Here is a 21357-nt window from a genome sequence, read left to right on the forward strand (position 1 = left end):
CCTAAAGGCAGGCAAAAAGCCAGCTGTTTGTTGAAGTTTTCGTAATTCTGCAAATGATGCATTCCATGTAAAATAACCCATTTATGCCAAAATAAGTGATTTCTGCATAAAAGAAAAGCACACTTGGAATTCCAATACAGGAGCTGAAAAAGCATTGTTTCTGGAACTAGGCAAAATGAGCTGTCCACACATCATATAATTTTTTAATGGGGTCAGCACTCCCAAAAGAAGTTTTGAGTATCTCTCTAGATAAAGCCAGGCAATTTAGTAGTTAAAAAACGTCATAGATTCTTAGAGAAAATTTCCTTTTTTTTTTTTTTTTTTTTTTTCATTTTTATCACTATAAATGGAACCAGGCTACCTGGAGAACAGATTTCAGGAGAACAACTTTCTGATGCAAGAAACCCAGCATACAACCATAGACAGCATGCACACGAGCAACTCCACAGCAAATACAGCATCATTCCTATCACCCAGGAACAGAAACCGAGCTGGGGGGCTGCTCTGCAACAACGGATTTCCAGCATCCCAGCTGACCACTAAGAACTAGGCAGAATGAAAGCCAGTTTAAGCACATCAACATGAATTAACACAAACTTAATGCCCCTGCCTTACTTGCTTCTGGGAGACAACCCTACAATTGATTTCTCACTGAAATTCAAACAAACACTCTTTCAGACACTTTTGCATTTGAATAACTCAAAGATAAAAAACAATATGCACAAAAAGCAGTATACACAAGTATAATACCAACAAGGGGAAAACAAATCAGTTTTGACAACCAAATACTTCTCCACAGAGGACTATCAAGCAACAGAAGCATATTTCCATTAGCCTTACCTTTTGGCTTACTTTCACCTTCTGATTTTGTTCCTTCTGACGAGTTTTCCATTTTTGTTACGCAAGGAAAATGAATTGGCTTGGCTCCAGGAGGATGGTGAGGTGAGGACTACAGAAACGAAAGAGAACTTTGTTAACAGAAACTCATGTTTTCAGTAGCTGAGATGATGTGAAATTATCACCTCCAAGAGATTCACTGATTATTTTTTTAAGCACTTAACTTACTGTAGTTACTTCATTATGGCCACCACAACAAAAATTTTGTCTACTGACTACAGACAAAGCGACAGCTTTATATCTGGCAACATCCAGCTCGATTTTTGCAATCGTATTTCAACCTTCCCAAGCGTTACTGTTCCATTACCCTGAAATTGCCTTCTCTGGCACAGATGTGGTCATTTAACAGCTCTGCTGAAAGTAACTCTGACCATATTTACTTGGCACTGGAATAACACAGGAATATTCAGTGACCATAAACCATCTCAGCTGAAGAGGTAATCAGTTTTCCATTACTTAGGAAAACATAAAAGCACGTGAAAGCCTGTCCCAGCTTCCCTTCGCTCCTGGAGATTCAAACAGAACAGAACCCAAACAGACACTTGCTCACCAGACATTTTCTCCTGCACCAAAAAAAAACGTGGAGGCATCACAACTGGTATACAGTTTCAGAGTTAACATCTAACCAAAATAATTGCTCCAGCTTTCATTTCAAGACATTTATGGAGTTGTCAGGAAGACTGAGACAGCTTCAGCTGCATTCATTTCTTCACAGTCATAAGAGCTACAAATATTAGTCAGTGCTTACCTGAGCAACCCTAGCAGTGTTACTGAGGAGAAAAATCCCACTGCTTTTACTTATTCTGTTCATTTCCCTTAACGCTAGAATTTGCAGACCTACTGATGCCACAGAAACCAGCCTTAGTCTCTTTAAGAAGGGATGGTGTCTGTGGGCTGGCGTTTAATACCTCTGACATACCATAGAGGAAGCTATGGCCATTTGGGATGTTCTCAGAGTGCATATGCAATTTAACTCACTGCAGAGCGCTACATAAAGGAAGCACTAAAATAACCCACCTAGGAGATTAAAGAAGTCCAGTATGGAAAGTTTTCTACATTCTCCCCTTCCAAAAAAAGGATGCAATTGGAAGTGCGAGAGGAAGTTTAGGCAGGCAGTGTATAAATAACCTGAACCCATGCAGGATACTGGAGCTGACTGAAATCTATCTTACAAAAGCAAGTAAACATTTGAATTGCTCACGAGTCTAAGTGCTTGGTCTTCCTGTGCTGAGCAGCCCTTGAATTCCCAGAGGGAAAAAAAAAAATGCCCTCTCTGCTCTAGAGCTTCCTGAGGACAGCTTTTATTTCTTTACTAGCTTAAGGATGGAGAATGCCCTTCCAACATCCCTCCATTCAAATCCAATGTGAGTTGAGCACGTATCTGAAGAAACTATCTGTTTTAGCAAAACCTTCATAAGAATTTTCTCCATAGGGCTCCTCATGCTGTTCTCTAAGCCTATCTGCCTTTGGGATGTCTTTGGGAATAAGCATAAGTGGAATATTAAATGCAAACCTCAACTGTTTATTTCATTGTCTTCAAACTATGAGAAGCTGGTTTTCTCACTTCATTTCCCATCTTGCTGAGAAGCTGCCTACAACAACTTAGCAGACTGGCCAACAAACAAAATACAGCATCAACATATCTTAGAATTTGTGCATAAATAACAGTTCAAAATGACTGAGCAGACTTCTTATCAACTCTATATATTTTAGACAGGATCTTACCACCCCCTAGTTACAAGCAGGAAAGTGGGGAAGCATGCCTTTGGACAACCAGTCTTATAACAAGAAGGCAAATTGAAAAAGCTAGCTCCTGAAAGCCTCCTCTAACAGCATTCACACAAAGATGTAGTGGTTCTCATGAACACTGAGGGATAAACCTGGAGAGAACAGAGGGAAACGCATGTGCCCTACCTGGGACTTTACAATCAATACCCCAGCTACAATAGACAACGCTTTGATAACTTTGGTTTTCTGATTCATCTGAAGTTTTGATTGAATCAGAAAAAAAAGGATGCACACAACATCTACAGTTGGATAAGCATTTCTCAGCTTTGCTACTGGGGCAGGGGGGAACCAACACATTAAAAGTATCTGTCCCTGCCCTCTTCCTGAGGACTCGCTCCTTCCTGCCGTCATGTCACTTTTTTGCCCTGCACCAGCACAACTACTTCTGGACAGGCAGAGGAAAGCAAATCCGTCAGAATTGACTTTTCCAAAAACAGTCATAACCACAGACAAAAAAATTAATTTGGACAAAGTTTTAAAAGCATTCTTGAACTGATCACTTCTATAAAAAACTGAAACACTGAATTACACCTCAGCTGTCAGAAACTGGAAAAACATACAAAAAAGTTCTTGGTATACACTATGCATAATTTCAAGATAAATGCATTGCTGTTTTACTTACGAGGGGCAAGAGCTTCCTTGAGTTCAAATCATACCAGAACTCAAATTAAAGTAAGTAAATAACGTGATGTTCTGTAGTACTTCCTAACTTCTAAGTTAGATTTGGAGAACAAAAGTACCCCTTTCACCATTCACTCAAACAAAAAGGGAAAACAAAAGAGGATGCAAAATTGCTAAGTGGTATTTTTCAGGCTCGCACAATCTCAGGTTATAGAGACACCACTGAAGCCAAAAACTTGGCAGCGTTCACTGAAGGACATTCCCACTGGTAATGACACATGACACGCGGTACCACAATCTCAACATCCACCAAAACATGAAGGAAAAAAAGAAAAAACCCAAATATTCCTTGATTTAAAGGCTACATTCAACTTCGAATCATAGAATATCCTGAGTTGGAAGGGATCCGTAAGGATCAGAGTCCAACTCCTGGCACCACACAAGTCTACCCAAAATTTTAGACCATGTGACTAAGTGCACAGTCCAAATGTTTCTTAAACTTGCATAGAAAGACTCAACAGTCCTGCCCCTGATTAGATACAAAGTTTGTTACAGATAAAAGAACTACCAAAGACTACAGTAGGTATGTATGCCTTAAACCCCCTGGCTTTTGAACAGACAGTTTTCATGTTAGTTTGATTTTCCCTCTTTAAAAGAAAAAAAAAAGTTAAAGCATTTGACTAGACCTTTTGGCATCCATGGTACATAACTAACTGTGAAAGAAGTCTGAGGGGTTTTGCTTTGTTTTATAGGCAAGACCCTCTTCTTGCCTTGTCTTTGGTATCCGATGATTACAGCCTGATTACTGAACAATACTGACAAATTTTATAAACTGCCAGCATCTATAAGATTACGTTTTCAGTTTCCACATTTTCTTTTTTAAATACAGGAAACCCCAAAATAACAACACAAACCCCTACATACCTTATCTTGCTTTTTATCTTCTGGTTCACCACTGGATAATCTTGTCTTAAGTTTAACTGAGCCTTCTTTAAAGATATCTCCAAACCCAATGCCTCGTATTTTCTTTGGCTGTGCTGGTCCAGATCCAGGTTCAGCTCCATTCCCTGGAGAAGCCACAGGTGAGGTAGGACCACTGAAAACAGACTCTGAAAGTGAAAAAAAAAAAAAATTTGTTTTAATAGCTGAAATTATTTCTTTGCTCTTCAGAGGAAAAAAAATGGAAGAGACACAGCTGTGTGCACTGCTCTTACAAACAGCTTATTGCAGCTATAATATTATTATTGTTGCAGCAATACCTCCCATTTTGTTCTAGCTCTATATTTAACATAAGATCATTTGAAACAACACACATTGAATACTCTGTCAACTCAGTCATTACATCATTAATATTTCTTGCCATTTCAAACATCATCGAGGCTCCAGTCTGTTATCATCAGCATCATGTTCTGCATTAGATTTTATGAACCATTGCTTAAGTAGTGTAAGACATGGGTTTTGTCCAACATTTAAAAGCTTGTCACATGCAGCAGAGCTATGGCTGCCAAGGGCTATAATCAATAAAGGGCCATCATGACCCCAAAATGAGTGCACTTGTTTCAACAGCCACAACAAAGAAAACTGTGGGGCAGTAGCAGACACTGATGCCTCTCAAGGCATTAAGTGAAGTTTTCCTATGGCTCAAAATACCAAAAAAATACCTGAATTCAGTTTCTAGTGAATTTATTTATGTTTTGGTAACACTGAAGTTGTGTTCCTACTTCAGTTTCTGAACTATATTACTCTTCACTCAGTTATTTTCCTTTTAGTTCTCTAAATGGATAACTACAAATTTAATTGATGAGAAAATTCCAAAAGACCACAGCTCAGTGAACAGAGAATTTACTTTTTCTCAGGAGTAAAGAAATATAGCAGATACTTGAGACCTTGACTGTCAAAGTTCTGAGCATTAAATATAACCCTCAGGCAGGAGGGTGGGTGGTGGAGGTACTGAAAATGATAACTTCTAAGATACTGACAGAAAACACAATCACTTTAGGTTACTGTTGTTCAGTCTCTCTGTATCTCAGTATTCATGAAATAAGATGGACACATACTCATTTATACATTCATCTCACCAGATACCACTAATCTCAGGGAAACTGAGCTCTAAATAGCTGTTGAACTATTTGGGACTGTTCAAATTAAACTACTCTTGGCTTACACTACTGAAATTATTTCCAGAATTTACAAAAAATCCAATTATTTTTTCTTTCCCCATCTCTGAGCAAACCCTTATTAGAAACTATTAGTACTGAACATCTTGCAAATGTGGATGTACATTACTGAAAAATATTAAAAACATACGCTTTTCACCCTTGAACATTATACTGCCTTCTTTAAGCATTAACTCCTTTTAGGACACTGCTTCCATTTCAGCAATACTATATCAAAATTCCCCAGCCTTCAAACAGGTCTTCAAAAACGTAAGGCCTCAGAAATACAGTTTCAAGGCAACAGATTAAATAATTGCCTGTAAAGCATACACCTGTCTGGCACCCCTCAGCATTTAAACTACTGTTCAGCTTGTCTGTTTCTTTTTTAGCTATACAGTCAGAGCCACAAAGGAATGGCTAAATTTAAAAGCTGCCTTAAAAACAACCCAAGCAGTATACGTTTGATCCAGTGTCCATTTTAGTATTTGTTAAGACAGCACATGAAACATATTTTATTCTTAGAATCAAATAATATAATTGTACTACATCCACAATGTTCCAAATTATATGAGATTTAAAATGATTTTGCTAAGTGCTTACAACAAAACAGAATACCACCTGCGTCATCCGGAGTGTCCTGTGTTTCTCCATCATCCGTCGATTCCAATTCTTTCACAAAGTTAGAAGGAAACAGCCCTGACTTGCCATTTAGTGTTCCACTCCACCAGCCTTCTTCTACCTGTACAGAAATATTTTGCACATTACTAATTAAGCAAAAAGGAAACTGAAGCACAACACCTGTTGCAACATTTAAATACAGCAATCTAAGCAATTTAAGAAATCTAAGAAATTTGTATCTATTGAATTCATTTTTAAAATTCTATGAACAATTTTGCGAAAGCTCAAATGACCACAATTTCTCTTTAAAAAAAACTACCAAAGACATAGAAACAGTAGGTAAAAATAAGAACAATAAAATCATATATTGTCACTTCTACCTCCACAGCAATGATCCCAGAACATGAGATAAATCCTATGCCACTTAACCAAGAAGAGCAGCAAAACATCCATCAACTTTCTCAAGAGGAGAGGTAACAACAAGCATCAGCTATTTAATAGAAGAAAATATTAAACTGCTTATGAAGTAAAGACAATTTTCAGCCTAGCTTTCTAAGGCAATCTGTTGTTGCCAATCTGTCCTGTCCAGTTTCCACCAGTCCCATTTCCATTGGTCCTGTATCTGTTGACCAACTTCAACCAATTTTGAAACTTGTGTCTTCTGATCAAAGATAATTTCTACAGATGATGTTCAGTAGAAAAGAGAAAAGTCCCTAGGGACATCACAGCTTAGTTTTCCACTACTCTGTTATCCATTCCTTCTGGCAGGAAACAGCTGGCTGAAGAGCAGATGCCTACCTCTAGATCAGCTAGAAGATATGAAAGCTTTCCCATCCGAGTTGGCCAACCAGCGAAGGTTGCCAAGATGCCCGAGTTTTGTGATCCTAAGGGTACAAGTCCACTAGATATGAAATGATACAAAATTTTGTTAGCTTTGCTATTCACAAACCATCTCATTTTTGTACTAGAAATAAACCCGTTTAGGTTTGTTTTAAGGACCCTATGATGCTCTGTTAAGTGCTTGGATTCCTGGTGTTATTCACTCTAAAATATTAATGGAAGGCTCATCTTGAATACGACACCATTCAAAACACAAGGAAAAGTTGGGCACACGTAGGTGATGGTGTAAAATACAATGCCAGAAGACTGAATAATAATTGTGTTCTTCAATTTCTATTTTTTATGAACACATTTGAAGATACCTAAAATGATGTGAAGGTAATTTGCCCAGTGAACAACGTTTAAACTTGAGACAAGACCAACTGAAATATTTTGGAAGTTTTCTACTTTAAGGCTGGAAAGCTGTTTTCAGAAGAGAAAGAAAAGCAACAGAATACAACAGCAGCTGTTTACATAATCTTTTTATAGCCTTGCTTTGTAGGACACTACGCCTGACACACAGACATAATTTTTAAACCCTAGCTTACCTCCAGGCAGGCAGAATGCATGCAAAGCCTGGCAGCTACAGAGACAGACAGGCAGTGGAGAAAAACGTCTTTCTTTTTAAAAACATCCTAGCTATCAAATATAGCTGCGTTGTGGATGGTTTAAATATGGAGACTGGTCCAGCAAATCAAATTTCAAGCATAGATTCCTGACAGATGCTGATCAGGCTCCAGCACCCCATGCTTTACATAATACATGACAGAAAACTAAAATTAAAATGCCCTGAATCACTACCAAAGAGCCATGAGAAAGGGTCTTTTCATGCTTATGATACAGAAAGAAATTGAAACATCGCTTCCTTTTCTGCCATGAGAAAAGGTCAGCAAAGCACTCTACAGACTTGCAAGGCAAAGCAATGCCAGTTCAGAGACAGGCAGGAATAGATTAAACGTTTTCTGAGCATGTGTCAGTCTCCTCACCATGCAGTCCTTAAAAAACCTGATGACATACAAACCAGTGTTACCAGAGAATGCATCTTTAATCAACATTAAAGAACAGATGAAGAAAATAAAAAGGTTCTATGTGGCTTGGTGAAGAGCAACCGTGTATTTCTGAATGCTAACACTGACAATTTCAGGACATCTTCCATTTCAAAATCTTACTACAGGGTACAATTTCCACAAGAGGGAGATACAACTCTGGTACAGCATTGGTACTTTTTTTTTTGAATTCCATCAAGTTGCTGCTATAAAAAGATGAACACTCAGACTTCTGAACAAAGGGGGAAAAAATGACTGAAACAGTTTTACCAGTCTGAACTTCAAAAACAAATCCAGTAGTTGAGCCTTATGAACTTGTATTATGCAATACAAATAGAATACTACAAAAAAAAAAAAAAAAAAAAAGTTTATTTTAAAGTTTATTTTAAACCTAGTATTTAGGGCTGCATCTGACAGGAATATGGGAAAAGATATGAAGGAGAAACAAAAAGTTTAGAGAAATTATACAGTTATCACATGTACTCTGTGTATTCTGTATGCATAACCCACAAGTTCTGTAAACAAAAGGCCCTGCTGATTCAGCCACAGAGCACAAAGGCCTTCTTCTCTGCTCCTCAACCTGCTCCTGCTCTCTTCAAAATGAGTCATTTATCTTCTGAAGCCATGACCTCCACTTTTGATTTCATGATCATTACTGTAAATGACTAACTGTTCAATTTAGGAATACAATTGCAAGCGCTACACCTGATAACACTGCTCTGTTATCAGGTGTAGCTGGTAGAACTTATTCCCCTGAGCAGTTGATTTTGCTTTATTATTTTCTCCAAAGAAGTAACCAAATGCTCTCTCAAAGTAATAATCCTAAATTATCTGTAACTCTAAGTTACCTGTTATATAAATAGCACCTTTTATATATAAATGAGAGCAAGAATAATTTTATAGTAGCGAAGACAACTTATCCACAACTGACAGTATTTTCTATGATTCTTCACATTTCTGGCCACAGAATCACAGAATGGTTTGGGTTGGAAGGGACCTTAAAGCCCATCCAGTCCCAACCCCTGCCATGGGCAGGGGCATCTGCCCCCAGCCCTATCCAGCCTGGCCTTGGGCACTGCCAGGGATGGGGCACCCACAACTCCTCGGGGCAGCCTGCGCCAGGGCCTCACCACCCTCTGAGTAAAGAATTTCCTCCTTATATCGAATCTAAACCTATCTTCTTTCAGTTTAAAGCCATTCCCCCTTGTCCTATCACTCCACCCCCTGATAAAGAGTGTCTCCCCATCTTTCCTGTAGCCCTCTTTAGGTACTGGCAGGCTGCTATAAGGTCTCCCTTGAGCCTTCTCCTCTCCAGGCTGAACAACCCCAGCTCCCTCAGCCTGTCCTCAGGAGAGGTGATCATCTTTGTGGCCTCCTCTGGAAGTGTTCTGATAACTCCACGTTCTTCTTGCACTGGGGACCCCAGAGCTGAGCACAGGGCTGCAGGTGGGGTTTCACCAGAACAGAGCAGAGGGGGGAGAATCCCCTCCCTCGCCCTGCTGACCACGCTGCTTTGGATGCAGCCCAGGATGCGGCTGGCTTTCTGGGCTGCAAGCAGACACGGTCCATCAATATAGTTTTGTGAAGAGGATTTATCCTACGTCCAACAGATCTATTCTACACCATCGTAAAACTAGTGTGTAAGCAGCTCTGTACTAATAGCTAACTGCAATATTTTTCTACCTGGTAGCATTTTAGAGACATAGTGTAGTGGTAGACTTGGCAGTGCTAGGTTAACAGTTGGACTTGATGATCTTAGAGTTCTTTTCCAACCTAAGTGATTCTGTGATTTGAGTAAGAGTTTAAGTTTTTTTCCTCAGTAAAGTTACTTAGTTATACAGTAACTTAACAGAGCAATAATTCAATCACTAAAAAGTCTACTGAAATAGAGAAACTGCACTGAGTCTTTCAACATAAAGCAAATGCACTGAAAGGATATAACCAGAAAACACTATAAACAAACATGAAGGTTGACAGACAGCTTACAGTGATGGGTACTACAAATATGTATTTTCTTATCATTATTTTAAAGTGTTTTTGTTGTCTTTGTTGTGTTTTAAACAAATATGTGTTCCTTGCACCCATTCTGAGAGAGATTAGTGCACAAAGTTTTCCTAGGCCAGCTATTTTCACAAAGTTCTGTGGACGCATACCAACTTCAAGTTTACTCTTTTTTGAAAGCCAGGTGAGGTATATGAAAGGAAGGAGCACGGCACAGAAATAAACATGAGAACAGAAACAACTACAAATCATGTCCCCCAAAAAAATCATTTCTATCTAGGAAACCAGATGAATAATTGCCTTAATCTTTTTGTTTTGATTAGCTATTTGGTCTTCTCTGATACATCGTGCTGAGCACCCCTCCCAAAATAATTCTGAAAGTTAACATGTGAGACTCAAAACAGCAGCTCCCAAAGCAGTTTACTGTTTGGATGGTATCCAGTGACATTGTTCTGTCTATAGAATGGTCCGATGTAAGCAGTTATGAAGTCAGGACTGCTGCATACAAGCACTATCGACAAATTAAACTGATGAATGAGGTTACCCAGGACTACTCCTTTAAAAAAACGCTCTCACACAATGGAATTTATGAGACTGATTTTGGTGAGCAGGTTTAAAAAGTCACTTGGTTTTATTCAAAGCTAACAAATTCTAGAAATCATTAGTTCAATTGCATCTGAAAGCATAATTACCTGAAGGCATAATTATTTCCTTGCTATGAGAATGGAAAAGTAATTCCCGGCAACTATCAGAATCCTGAAGAGTTAGCACTCTCTTCAAATGAAGTCATCCAAGTGAAAGATGCAATCTCAAAGCTACATTAAGAGCACCAACAGACACATGGCTGGAAAGAAATGTTAAATCTTCCTTTCTCAGATTCTCAGGGAAACAACAAGGAGGGGCTGTACCAATGGAGGCCAGAGTATGCTATGCAGAAGTTTTCCATCCAATTCTGAAAGGATCCGTGAATGCTCTGGTCTTTTCCACACGTCCTCTGACAGATTTAGCTCTTGTAGGAGATACTCTTCCCACATATTCAAGCCTCCCACAACCCAAGTTGATAATGAATGGAACAGGCATCAAGGAGGCATATAGTCAGGAAAAAGAAAATAACTCCCCCACAAAGCCCCTCTCAGATGCACAGGGTGATTGCCATCGAGTTCTGAACATCATTACCAAGCCTTATTTGTATTCTTAATCATTGGATAATTGAATGGAAATAACACATTGCCAACTGCATTTGTAAGTTCCCTATTTTTGTGCAAGTGGGTAGAAGTGTATTGTACAACAGGCACAGTTTGTTGTAATGAATGCTGTTACTATTAGTTCAAAGTTTAAATGATGAAAGACTTTGTACAAAAGCACCAAACTGGAAAATCAGGTCAAATAGCATTTTTCACCTAAATCAAGTTAGGGTACGTCACGTTAAACGCAAATGGTCAAAGAATTTTACTATAAGCATCCTAAAAGCAAGGATCACATTGACAGGGCCAAGGAACTGTGAAAGTCTTTTGAAAAAGAAATCAGCGTACTGAATTACAATTTATTGCTGCGATGATGAAATACTTCCCCTAGTATTTGTTGATTTAGGATACGAACCTGGGAGAAAGAACTCCTAAACTATTAGCTTTACCCTCTGATATACCAACGCCTTTGTTATTTTCCAACATCCTTGTATTTCAAATATTACAAAATAAATAAAAAATTAAAAATAAAAATAAAATGTCACTTTTGACCACATGAAGACACAACCAGCTCTGTGAAACAGCTTACCTCTTCACTGATGTCAATCACATCCCCCACCTTGAGTTCCAGTTCATCCTCATTCTGTGGGATGTATTCAAAGAGCACTTTACATTGCCTCTTCTTGGACTCTGATACAAAGGAAATGGAGAAAATAATACTTTAAAATGAAGACTCATTTTTCCTCAGCTTCCAAGTATCAAATCTGACCAGAACACCGGCAAACCACCCCAAAAAGCTATGTAAGCTTCTGCTTCTGTTTTTCCAGTGTGTTTGTATCACTTCAGCCTAACAAGTTATACTTCAATGTAGCTTGAAAGCCATCAAGTGTCTCACACTATGAGTTACAAATAAGCAAACACTACACAGACAATTACTAACTGCTATATATAAAGAAAAAAAAGACATTGACTCAAGCAAGTCCACAGTACAATGATTTTCAAGCTATTTCCTGACTGAAATCTGCAAAGATGACAACAGCTGCCAGCTGCAATGTTAGCACTTGCTTGGAAGAAAATCTGCAAGTTTCAGCCTCCAGTCTTTAAGCAATCCTGCCCCTGTTGAAGCAAAAATATGTATCAAAGGCTTGATATACATCACACCGTTTTCTTAAAGTGCTAAGTCTTCCAGTAGCTCTACTCCTGTAGTTTCTGTACTCCCTCTTACATTTTGCACTCCATCCATACTCAAGCTTCAACAGATAAGATTAGCTACGTAAAAATGATTCAAACATAGATACAGATTGATCCTTGTCTTGTTACAGGAGTGTGGAAATTCCAAAGTCAGAAGTTTAGAAGATCACCACACCCAGCGTCCTCAGTACAGAACAAGCCAGATATTTGAGTAATATGCAGCATCTAAAAATTCTGAGAGGGATCACTTAATTTAGAGATTTCTACGTGTTGCTATATGGCCTCTGCTTTGGAGAGCTTAAAGCCAAGAAGCAAAAGCATGAAGGTTATTTCTAATAACGTGTAATAGCTCACATAATACACCCTTCTTTCAAGTCTACAGAAGTTTATACAGCAGCCAAGAAGGACTATTATGTAAACAATAATTGAAATAAACAGTTCACTGGCCTCTACTACCGCCTACAATGCTTTTGGGGTTCTTCCTTTGAATGAGATTGATACTAAAAAAGGTAAATTAAAGAGTCACATGGTCATTTGGTATACATCTGATTTCCACTTTCCTTTTCATATTGTAATTCTCCCTAAGATAGGGAAAAAGATGCATATTGCATCGAGAACTCTCCCTCACCTGCAAGCTGTTTTCAGTGCTACCTACTTTAGAAAGTTCCAGTTTTGAAAATCCTTAGATTAACCCAAGAACCTAACTGATCAGTTCAGAAAACAATACTCCAGCCTCACGCAATACTGGGACGGTTGAGCTGGCAGCTGGCAGGCAATTCTGTCCCTTAAAAAAAAAAAAAAAAAAAGACTTGTCTCTCATTGCATTTTGTTTTCTACAGGGTAAACTAAATTTAGCCCGTTGTTACACAATTTAGTACACCTTCTGTATTTTCATTTTCCTGAATAAACGCAGCAATCTAATAGGAATAGCGCCTGTAGCTTTCCCACCTGATAGAAAATACATGTGTTCAGTGAGAGCTGCATGAGACCAAAACATGGGGCTTTCTAGACAGAGAAAATCTGCCTTGTCACACATAGGAAACTTGCTATTAGTTTTAAAGCAGCTTGACTTTTGTTTTTGATGTTGTAAATCTCATTTTGCCAGGTTAGGAACTAGAAACTGAAAGATGACTAAATGCTCCAAAAACCTTTTGAAGGGAGTGAGCGATTGCCCAGGCAAAGGCAAAAGAAAACACCAAACAGAATCTGCAGAAGCTGTTTAAACGGCCTTCCCAGAAAGAGGGAACAGCAAGCAAAATGGAAATGCAGATACTGCCCTTATGCCAAGTAAACATTTGTGTGTTTCAAGGAAGGTTCCTGCACACTGTTTTGTACTAAAAAAAACAAGTCTAGCCATAGCACTGCTAATTTTGCGATCAAATTGTATGCATCATACTGATCATGGCTACACAGCAATCAGCAGCATGAGGCAAAGAGACCTGTTGAACACGGGATTATTCCAAGATTAGGGACCTCATAACAGGTAGCTGATACTGGTAGGAGAGGAAGTTGATTCCCTTTCAGAGCCTGGTTGTGTTAATCTAGGAAAAAAGACTAACCTTCTGGACTAGATTTTCAAAAGCTTGATGATGAAAGCACCTAATGGGCACACGTCGTTGTAAAGAACTGTATTCAGATTCAGTCATTCAAAAGTCATTTTGAGAATAACATCATGAGTTGTCTAGAAAGCAAAACTTTTCTAGATGGAAGAAATGACCGCAGGAAAATTTTTTAGTTTCCATGAACAAGCCTGCAGTTCTCATTCAGTACTTTGTAATACAAGCAGAGCTCACATAAAATTAAACAGCAACAGTTCCTTTCCATTGCCTTCTACACCGATCAAGGAAATATCCTCCGGAATCTGGAAGGGATGTAAATTCTGCTCCCATCAGAATTCATCCCTACTGCTGCTAAGAACTGGATCATCCAGGAGCACAGTTTGGCTTAGAATAAAAAGTTTTGGCTCCTGTACCTCTAGTTTTCTGTACATCCTTAAAACTGACAGGCATTAGATAATTAATGTTTATTAAAATGCTCAACAGCAGTTTATGCGAGTGACAGAATTGTAAATGCTACATACTCTTCTTGAAGCTTTTGGGTGGTGGATGAGGCTGAAATCCTCCAGCTGGAAGCCCACAGATATTCATACGCTGCACAAGGCTTGCTACATTGCCAGATTTCTCCTTCTTGGCTGGTAGGGCATCATCCTTGGGCTCTACATCCTTCTTAACTTCCTGAAACATGAGGTTAAATTACCCAAGAGGTCAGTGTTGTTAGCGAGGCACTGTACAGACTAATAGATTTGGGATACTTACCATTTGGTTTGTAATCACGTACTATACCCAAAAAATATGGCCTTCTGCATCTAAACTTACTGAAGGCCTTTATAAACCTAACCCTTCCATAAAATTAGAAGTCAGGTGAGCTGATGTGCCAAGAAAACTTAGAAACGAGCAGTATTTTAGCCATCTACTCAAACCCTATGAAAAGTAGCTTTGAGGCGTCCCACACAACAAGTCTTAAGCTCATATTGAAAACCCAAGCAAAATATGAGACAAATAATGACAGAACCATAGCGTAGGACACTAAAGAAAATCAATATTCAAGTATAAGAAGCTGTGTTAGGTGATCATCTCAGCCTTACAGCTCAAAAGTTGCTTACAGACAAGATGGAATGGTACTGCTGAAAAACAAATGGAAAAGAAAGCAAGACACTGAGAGTAACAGAGCATTTTGCCAATAACACTGGCATTGACAGGAAGGCTGACAGCACTAAACAACTTAATTTAGGAAGAATACGCCAACTGCAACAAAGAAACCTATGAGCAAAAATCCGCTGTTGACAGAAAAAGCCATGTATTAAGCAGTTATTCCACTGCATCAGCTCATTTAATGAGACTCTACCTGAGAATGAATACTCTGAGACGAGAAGGCAATCACTCAACGTAAGAAGAAACCCATCAAGTGTGGTCAGCAGTCCGTCTCATGCAGAACACAGCTCACAACAGCAGCAATCCAGAGCTAGCACGCAACCCTGGGCAATTTCTACTGTCCGATCTCCCACATTCCCCGATCACCCATCAGGGTTTCATTAGGAAGGTACATTCCCCCAGTCCCTTTGATGTCTGCAGATGAATTTGTCTAACTCCTTTCCGAATCCATGATCCTGCCTGTCACTGATGCTCGGTGATAAATACCAGATACAGTTTGCTAATGCAAGGAAGCCCCCTTCCCTCTCATCTGCTTTAACGTGGCACCTTCACACTCCCAGTACTTGCTCCTGCAATCACATTTACCACTGCCTTCATGCTTACGTAAACCTTGAGCATATCCCCTCAGCTGGAGCCCCAGCCCTGTCAGCCCCCATGTCACAGGGCAGCTGCTCCATCCCCTTTGACCACCTATCTAGCCGCCTTTCCCCATCCTTGCTCAACAGCCTTCCTGATGAGCCCGGCACCCTGTTGGTGTTTTGGCTGTCGCTGCACCAGTGCTGAGGATTTTGGAGAACTGAAAGTGACACCACCAAATATTCCTGAGCTGATGATCATCTCAGCTGGCATTTTCACATCACCACAGTACAGATTACTTTATATATATATGTATATGTGTGTGTGTGTGTGTGTGTGTATATATATATATAAATATATATATATACACATGACTTGACATATACCTACCATCAAGCTCACCTGCCACCTTTTTGACTGCTCAACTCCACACCATCAGCATGACATTTAAAAGCTAACAGCTCTTGGAAAATGGGATTTTCCACTGTTAGGTCCCCTCTCCCCATCGCTGCAGAATAAAGCTGATATCACAACCAGCTCCTAGGAGATCCTACTGACACACCACCCTGGCAAGTCACCAGTAAGTTTTTTGCTTCTTATTCTTTAAGCAACTTTCAGTCCATAAAAGAATATTTCCTTCAGTATCAGAGTAGCTGCATTTCTTCAGTAACTTGATGCAAAATTGTTTTCCAAGATTCTCTGAAAATCCAAACATATTACATCCACTGGGTCTTATTCACCTGTGTACTTCGCAAGAGCCTCAAAGCTCCTCAGCACTGCCACTGCCTGCTCGCTCCTTTTCTGGGGAATGCCAATGTCCATAAGTAATTTGCAGCTTTTTCTGATCCACTTGTTATTTCAGCTACAATTGCAATAGAACATTTAATATATGAAAACAAACAGTTTCACCACACTTATACTTTCTAAATTGAAGATTTAAAAAGAGCTTTAAGGCAGTAAAACCCACGCATGGATAAAACAACAACAAAAAAAAGTATGAGAAATGTATTCACTAGGATATATCTGGTGCTTTTTGGAACATTAAAGCTCTTAAAGCTACTTACTGCAGCTGTCCAGCTGGAAAACTAAACAGGTCTGGAAAGCTCCTGATGCTTTCAAACATGCCACGAACCTCAAGTCAAACAGTTTAAGGCACCTTCCTATTTCCCCAAAGGACAGAGGAAATAGGATAAGCAAGACTACAGACAGCACAATTTTTCCTCCCACTCATTTCCATTACATAAAGAGGCTTTTCAGCAAACAGGCAAGCTATTCTTGCTTTTACTCTCCTTCATCCGCAGGGAATTCAGCCCTGGAGATCTCAAGCTCTTCAGAGATCCTATGTTCCTATGTTCCAAGCCAAAAAAAAAAAAAAAAGAGGGCTCCACACAAGCAAAGCATCGTGACCATCTCCTCCCATTCAAGTAGGCGTTCCAAACAAAGACGTTGTCATTTTCAATCTATCAACTGCTTTTTGGCCAGCCACTTGCAAGTCTGATAAATCATAAAGAATCCAAGTTGGCTAGAGCTAAATAGTTCGCCACCCCCCGAAAACCTGTCTCTAGTTGCCTTCCTGACAAGGGCACTCTGCTCAACAAAGAAACATGCTGGCACTTGAAACTTGCCTATCGTGGATGTATCCCTGGATTTTAAAAGAAGTCTTTTACTACTGAACTTTTGCGACCTCCAACGCTGCCAGCTGCCCTAGGAACGAATGCTTCTCCAGGTAAGCTGTTTCTCAGCCATAACACTGCTCCCCACTGAGGAGTCAGCTGCAGGCTCACTCTCCAGGCTTGCACTAATGCTGCACCTTGCACAGAGCTTCAGAAGCAGCAGGGATTTTGTGAAATGCACCAAGATGAGAAAGAAGTGGGGAAGACATATACAGGCAGCCTGTACGTATGGTCAATTTCTAAGAAATAAAATCAAAAACCACAGACACAGAACCATTTCCAAATGCTAGAACAGGCTTTAAGGTAGGCACCAGCTTTATCAGTAACTGAAGGAAAACAGACAATATGCTTTTAAGTCAAAAGGTAGCATTACAGGCAGCAAAGTAATTGATATATTACAAACAAGAGAAAGATTGAGACAAAAGCAGTGACAGCAGTGACAACAACAGAAAACCAAGAACTCTAAAACAAAAGGAGGAACACTTGGGAGACTTTCTCACCTGGGCTGAGTCAGTAATTGGTATGGTCACAGGCAGGAAATACTCAAAGTCTAACACAAAGCCAGCAATGGCAAGTTTAACAGAAGATATAGTGGAATGAGATTTTTATTTTTATTTTTTTTACAATAAGATCTAAAATAATTACACGAGCAACAGTTGCGCAAAGAAATCCCTGAAGCCAGTTTCAAAGGCTGCAAGTTTGTTGAAGAAGAGTTCCTTCAGCAGAAACCAGGAAGAATGAGGAGGCACGTACAGACTGGTACCATGGGACCTTCCGAATGCAACCAAGCTCCGCAAGTTGAATACTTGAGCACGTAGTTAGAACACTTCCTCATCTAAGGCAGATAAAAGAAGGTGCAAGGAGAAGACTAAAAGATTATGGGGTAAAAACAAGAACAGAGTGGTATGAAACCATCAGAAAAGATTTGCAATGAGCAGATGGAAGTAAAATACTGATGTCAGTGACATGTGAATCCAAAAGTGGGCAGTGACGTATCATTTCATGTATCAGAAAGCACGCTGTAAACACAGCATCATCTAAAGCTGCTTTGCTTTACTTTTAGGGGAGGAGCAACAACCACACGGGGGCCTACCACTACAGCAGCTACTGATAATCTAGTTCAGACCAAGAAAAACAACTGAAGGGGCTAGTAAGCAGTGCATGGATAAGCCAACAACTGCTTTCTCAGTATTTTACCTGTTAACCTTTAGAACATCCTTGTAAAGCAAGGACTTGGTTGTTGGCATTGACAAGGAACTGAAGCATTAATTATCCTTCCCCAGGGCATTAAAATCACATTAAAATCAAACCAAGGTAAAGCAAATTCTGGAATACCTGGTTTCCACACCTGCATGCAGTCCACCACACCACAAACCTGCATTTCTTATCACTCCTCCTACAGTAGGAGACTGCTCCAGATCCATTTTCTAAAGCACGCTGGGACCCTCTCCCGCCTACCACTCACCACTTCCAGCAACTTCATCCCAAACATAAATCGTTTTGACTCTGACCTTTTGGACGTATCAAGATTTTACAAAGGAAAATTCCTAACCAAGACACACATCAATTCAGATCAGTGAAAGCTGTCATTAATTGATACAAACACTAATAAGTGCCCCTGTGAAGTCTGCAATACTTACATCCCTGCCAAAACAACAGGCTCAAGCTTCAGTGGTCAGAAAATAACACTGCATGTGGGTCTGATCTCTGCACCCAAAGCGAAATAAAACATCCCAGTTACTGTTATATCTAATCTGAACATGCCCAACACTCCTAATCAGTGGCTTCAGAGCAAGTAAGGGGTTTGTCTTCGCTTGTTGTTGTTGCTTTTTTAAATCAGACTTGTATATTTAAATAGGGTCCGCATTAGGAGAATACCAGCAAAAACTTTCCAGGACACTTCAGCTTGCTCTGAGATGAGGCCACCACTTGTTGCCAGCCAGAAAAAATAAAATAAAATAAAATAAGAGTCAGACATTAACTGCAGCTGGAAATTTTAATATTTTTATTATGCCAGTCCACTACAGTTTGAGCCTTGTCAGTGTTTCCATTAGCAACACATATTTTATGCATTTATGATTTGGCAGCGCAAGTTCAGTACAGCCTCTCTTGGCATAAAACGCTCAACTTGGAAGCAACCACCCACTCTTTCTGGGGCAAGCCACAGCCCTAGTCATAAAGGTTTTAGGTTTTTATAATCTCTGTTAAACACATATGTCACATCACTTACAAACTGCTGATATCACTCCAGGCTGATATGTGAAATTGTGTACAAGTCTAACTCAATAGCAAAAAAGATCAGGGTAATCCTAAGAGGGTTTTGTTTTCACTACACCTGTCACAGTTTAACAATTCCTTGGGGGGGGGGGGGGGGGAAGAGATACTTTAAATAAATAATCTCAAAGTCATCTGGGTACATCAACGTGTGAAATAAGTTATTCTGCTTTATACATGGACAGAAATCCAACATGTCTGAATTTCCCTGTAGCCTCCATGATGCCCATGCAAATGAGCAAATAACCAGGTGGTTTTGACCTACTTTTAAGCAAGTAAGCAAGCAGCCTTCCCACTATCAGCTGCTTAACCACACGTTGTTCAAACAAGGACAGCAGGATCCTTCCCAATTCCCTCACCAGAAGCAGACAGCACTACAGTCACCGGGGCACTGAGGATAGAGAAACCAGGTCAGAACAGCTGAAGGGACATTAGGGATGGATGGTTATAAATTTGAAGTCTATTCCTGAATAGCAAGACAAAGAGAAGTTCATTATCCAGCAAACCTAGAACCTTAGCTAGATCCTTCGAGTATAAACATTAGAACATTTTTATTCGCCATCTCCTTCTATACATGCCATTATACCACAAACAATTATCTTTTGTATTGTTTCTATTGTAAACTGAGGAACATCAGCTTGTACAAAAGCCGTGTGCATTTCTGTTCTTGGCTGGGTGTAGTTTCCAAGTGAGAGCTTAGGCAGCAGCAAATGGTCTCAGCATCTAAAAAGAGAGATGGAAAGTACACAAACCTAGACGTCTGAGCCTCCACAGAGGATTGTCTCAACCCTTTTCTTCCCCATCAGAACAGCAACAATGGTATTGTCTATCAATATTCTTGCAAATTAAGTTTCTGATTCATATTTTACTGGGCAGAAAATAGGGAGATAAGAATTGAACTTGCTGCTTATTTTATGGAAGAGGGAGGAATTGGAAGTTTATGGTAAACCTAAAGGCAATAGTTTTGTTACACAAGCTTATCTCTTTGCCTTACAGCCTGCAAAACGCCTTCACTGAAAAATAATGCATACATATACATGTGACTGTGTATAAACATATATAACATACAGAGCTGTGATAGTCAGCCAAAACCTCTGTTTAAGTACTGTGAAACGTTAACATTTCTAGAATGCAACAATTTTCACATACCTAACTATTTAAGAGCCCATTACCTCTTGCATTTATGGTCTTAATTACAGCAGCAGTCAGGCAGGCAGGCACAGGGCAGCTGTGACACCTTCAGCCTCTTAAATCAAAGATCTCCCAGATCCTTTCATTTGGTCAGCCACTGTCTCCTCCTTGAATAAGGAACATGTTTTCTCATCCTAAATGCAAGCATTCACAGAACAGCAGAGGTGGATAAATAATCTACCCCATTCTTCCATCATACTTGCCATGAACTAAAAGGACAGATATAGACAATTTATGAACCAAAATAGCAGAGAAGCTGCCTGAACTCTGTCCCTGGAGCAATTTCCATCACCCATCAGAGGAGCTCAACTGGCAGATGTCACCAGCAGCCCTGCAACTCCCCAGAGAATTAAAAGTTAGTCCTGAAAATAGAAAGCAACCACTGTAAAGATGAAAGTGGTTATAGTCCCCTGAAGCACTGAGGAATGCACAAAGTCGATAACCTTTGTTTTCTCAGACAAATTACCTCATGGGCAGTTTAAGATATGTCACAAGGGTTGATTTTTTTCACTAATTTATGGCTGAGCAGGAACTGTTTAACACTTTAAATA

The 21357-nt window shown here is 39.6% G+C and overlaps 1 protein-coding gene across 2 annotated transcripts in view; it reads right to left on the minus strand.

The window, feature by feature from the left end:
• CD2AP (CD2 associated protein) overlaps nucleotides 1-21357 on the minus strand; it is a 76596-nt gene that overhangs the window by 21536 nt on the left and 33703 nt on the right. For both annotated transcript variants that reach the window (XR_004749229.1, XM_035320941.1), the window contains exons 3-7: nucleotides 14462-14615; nucleotides 11780-11880; nucleotides 6081-6201; nucleotides 4231-4415; nucleotides 841-949 (exon numbers count right to left, since the gene is read on the minus strand). Coding sequence is in view for 1 of the 2 variants with exons in the window: in XM_035320941.1 (XP_035176832.1) it covers nucleotides 841-949; nucleotides 4231-4415; nucleotides 6081-6201; nucleotides 11780-11880; nucleotides 14462-14615 (670 nt within the window). In the remaining variant the exon portion in view is untranslated. The remainder of the gene's footprint in view (nucleotides 1-840; nucleotides 950-4230; nucleotides 4416-6080; nucleotides 6202-11779; nucleotides 11881-14461; nucleotides 14616-21357) is intronic.

This window comes from Oxyura jamaicensis, chromosome 3 (genome assembly GCF_011077185.1).
Source record: "Oxyura jamaicensis isolate SHBP4307 breed ruddy duck chromosome 3, BPBGC_Ojam_1.0, whole genome shotgun sequence".
In the NCBI taxonomy this organism is placed as follows: Eukaryota; Metazoa; Chordata; class Aves; order Anseriformes; family Anatidae; genus Oxyura; species Oxyura jamaicensis.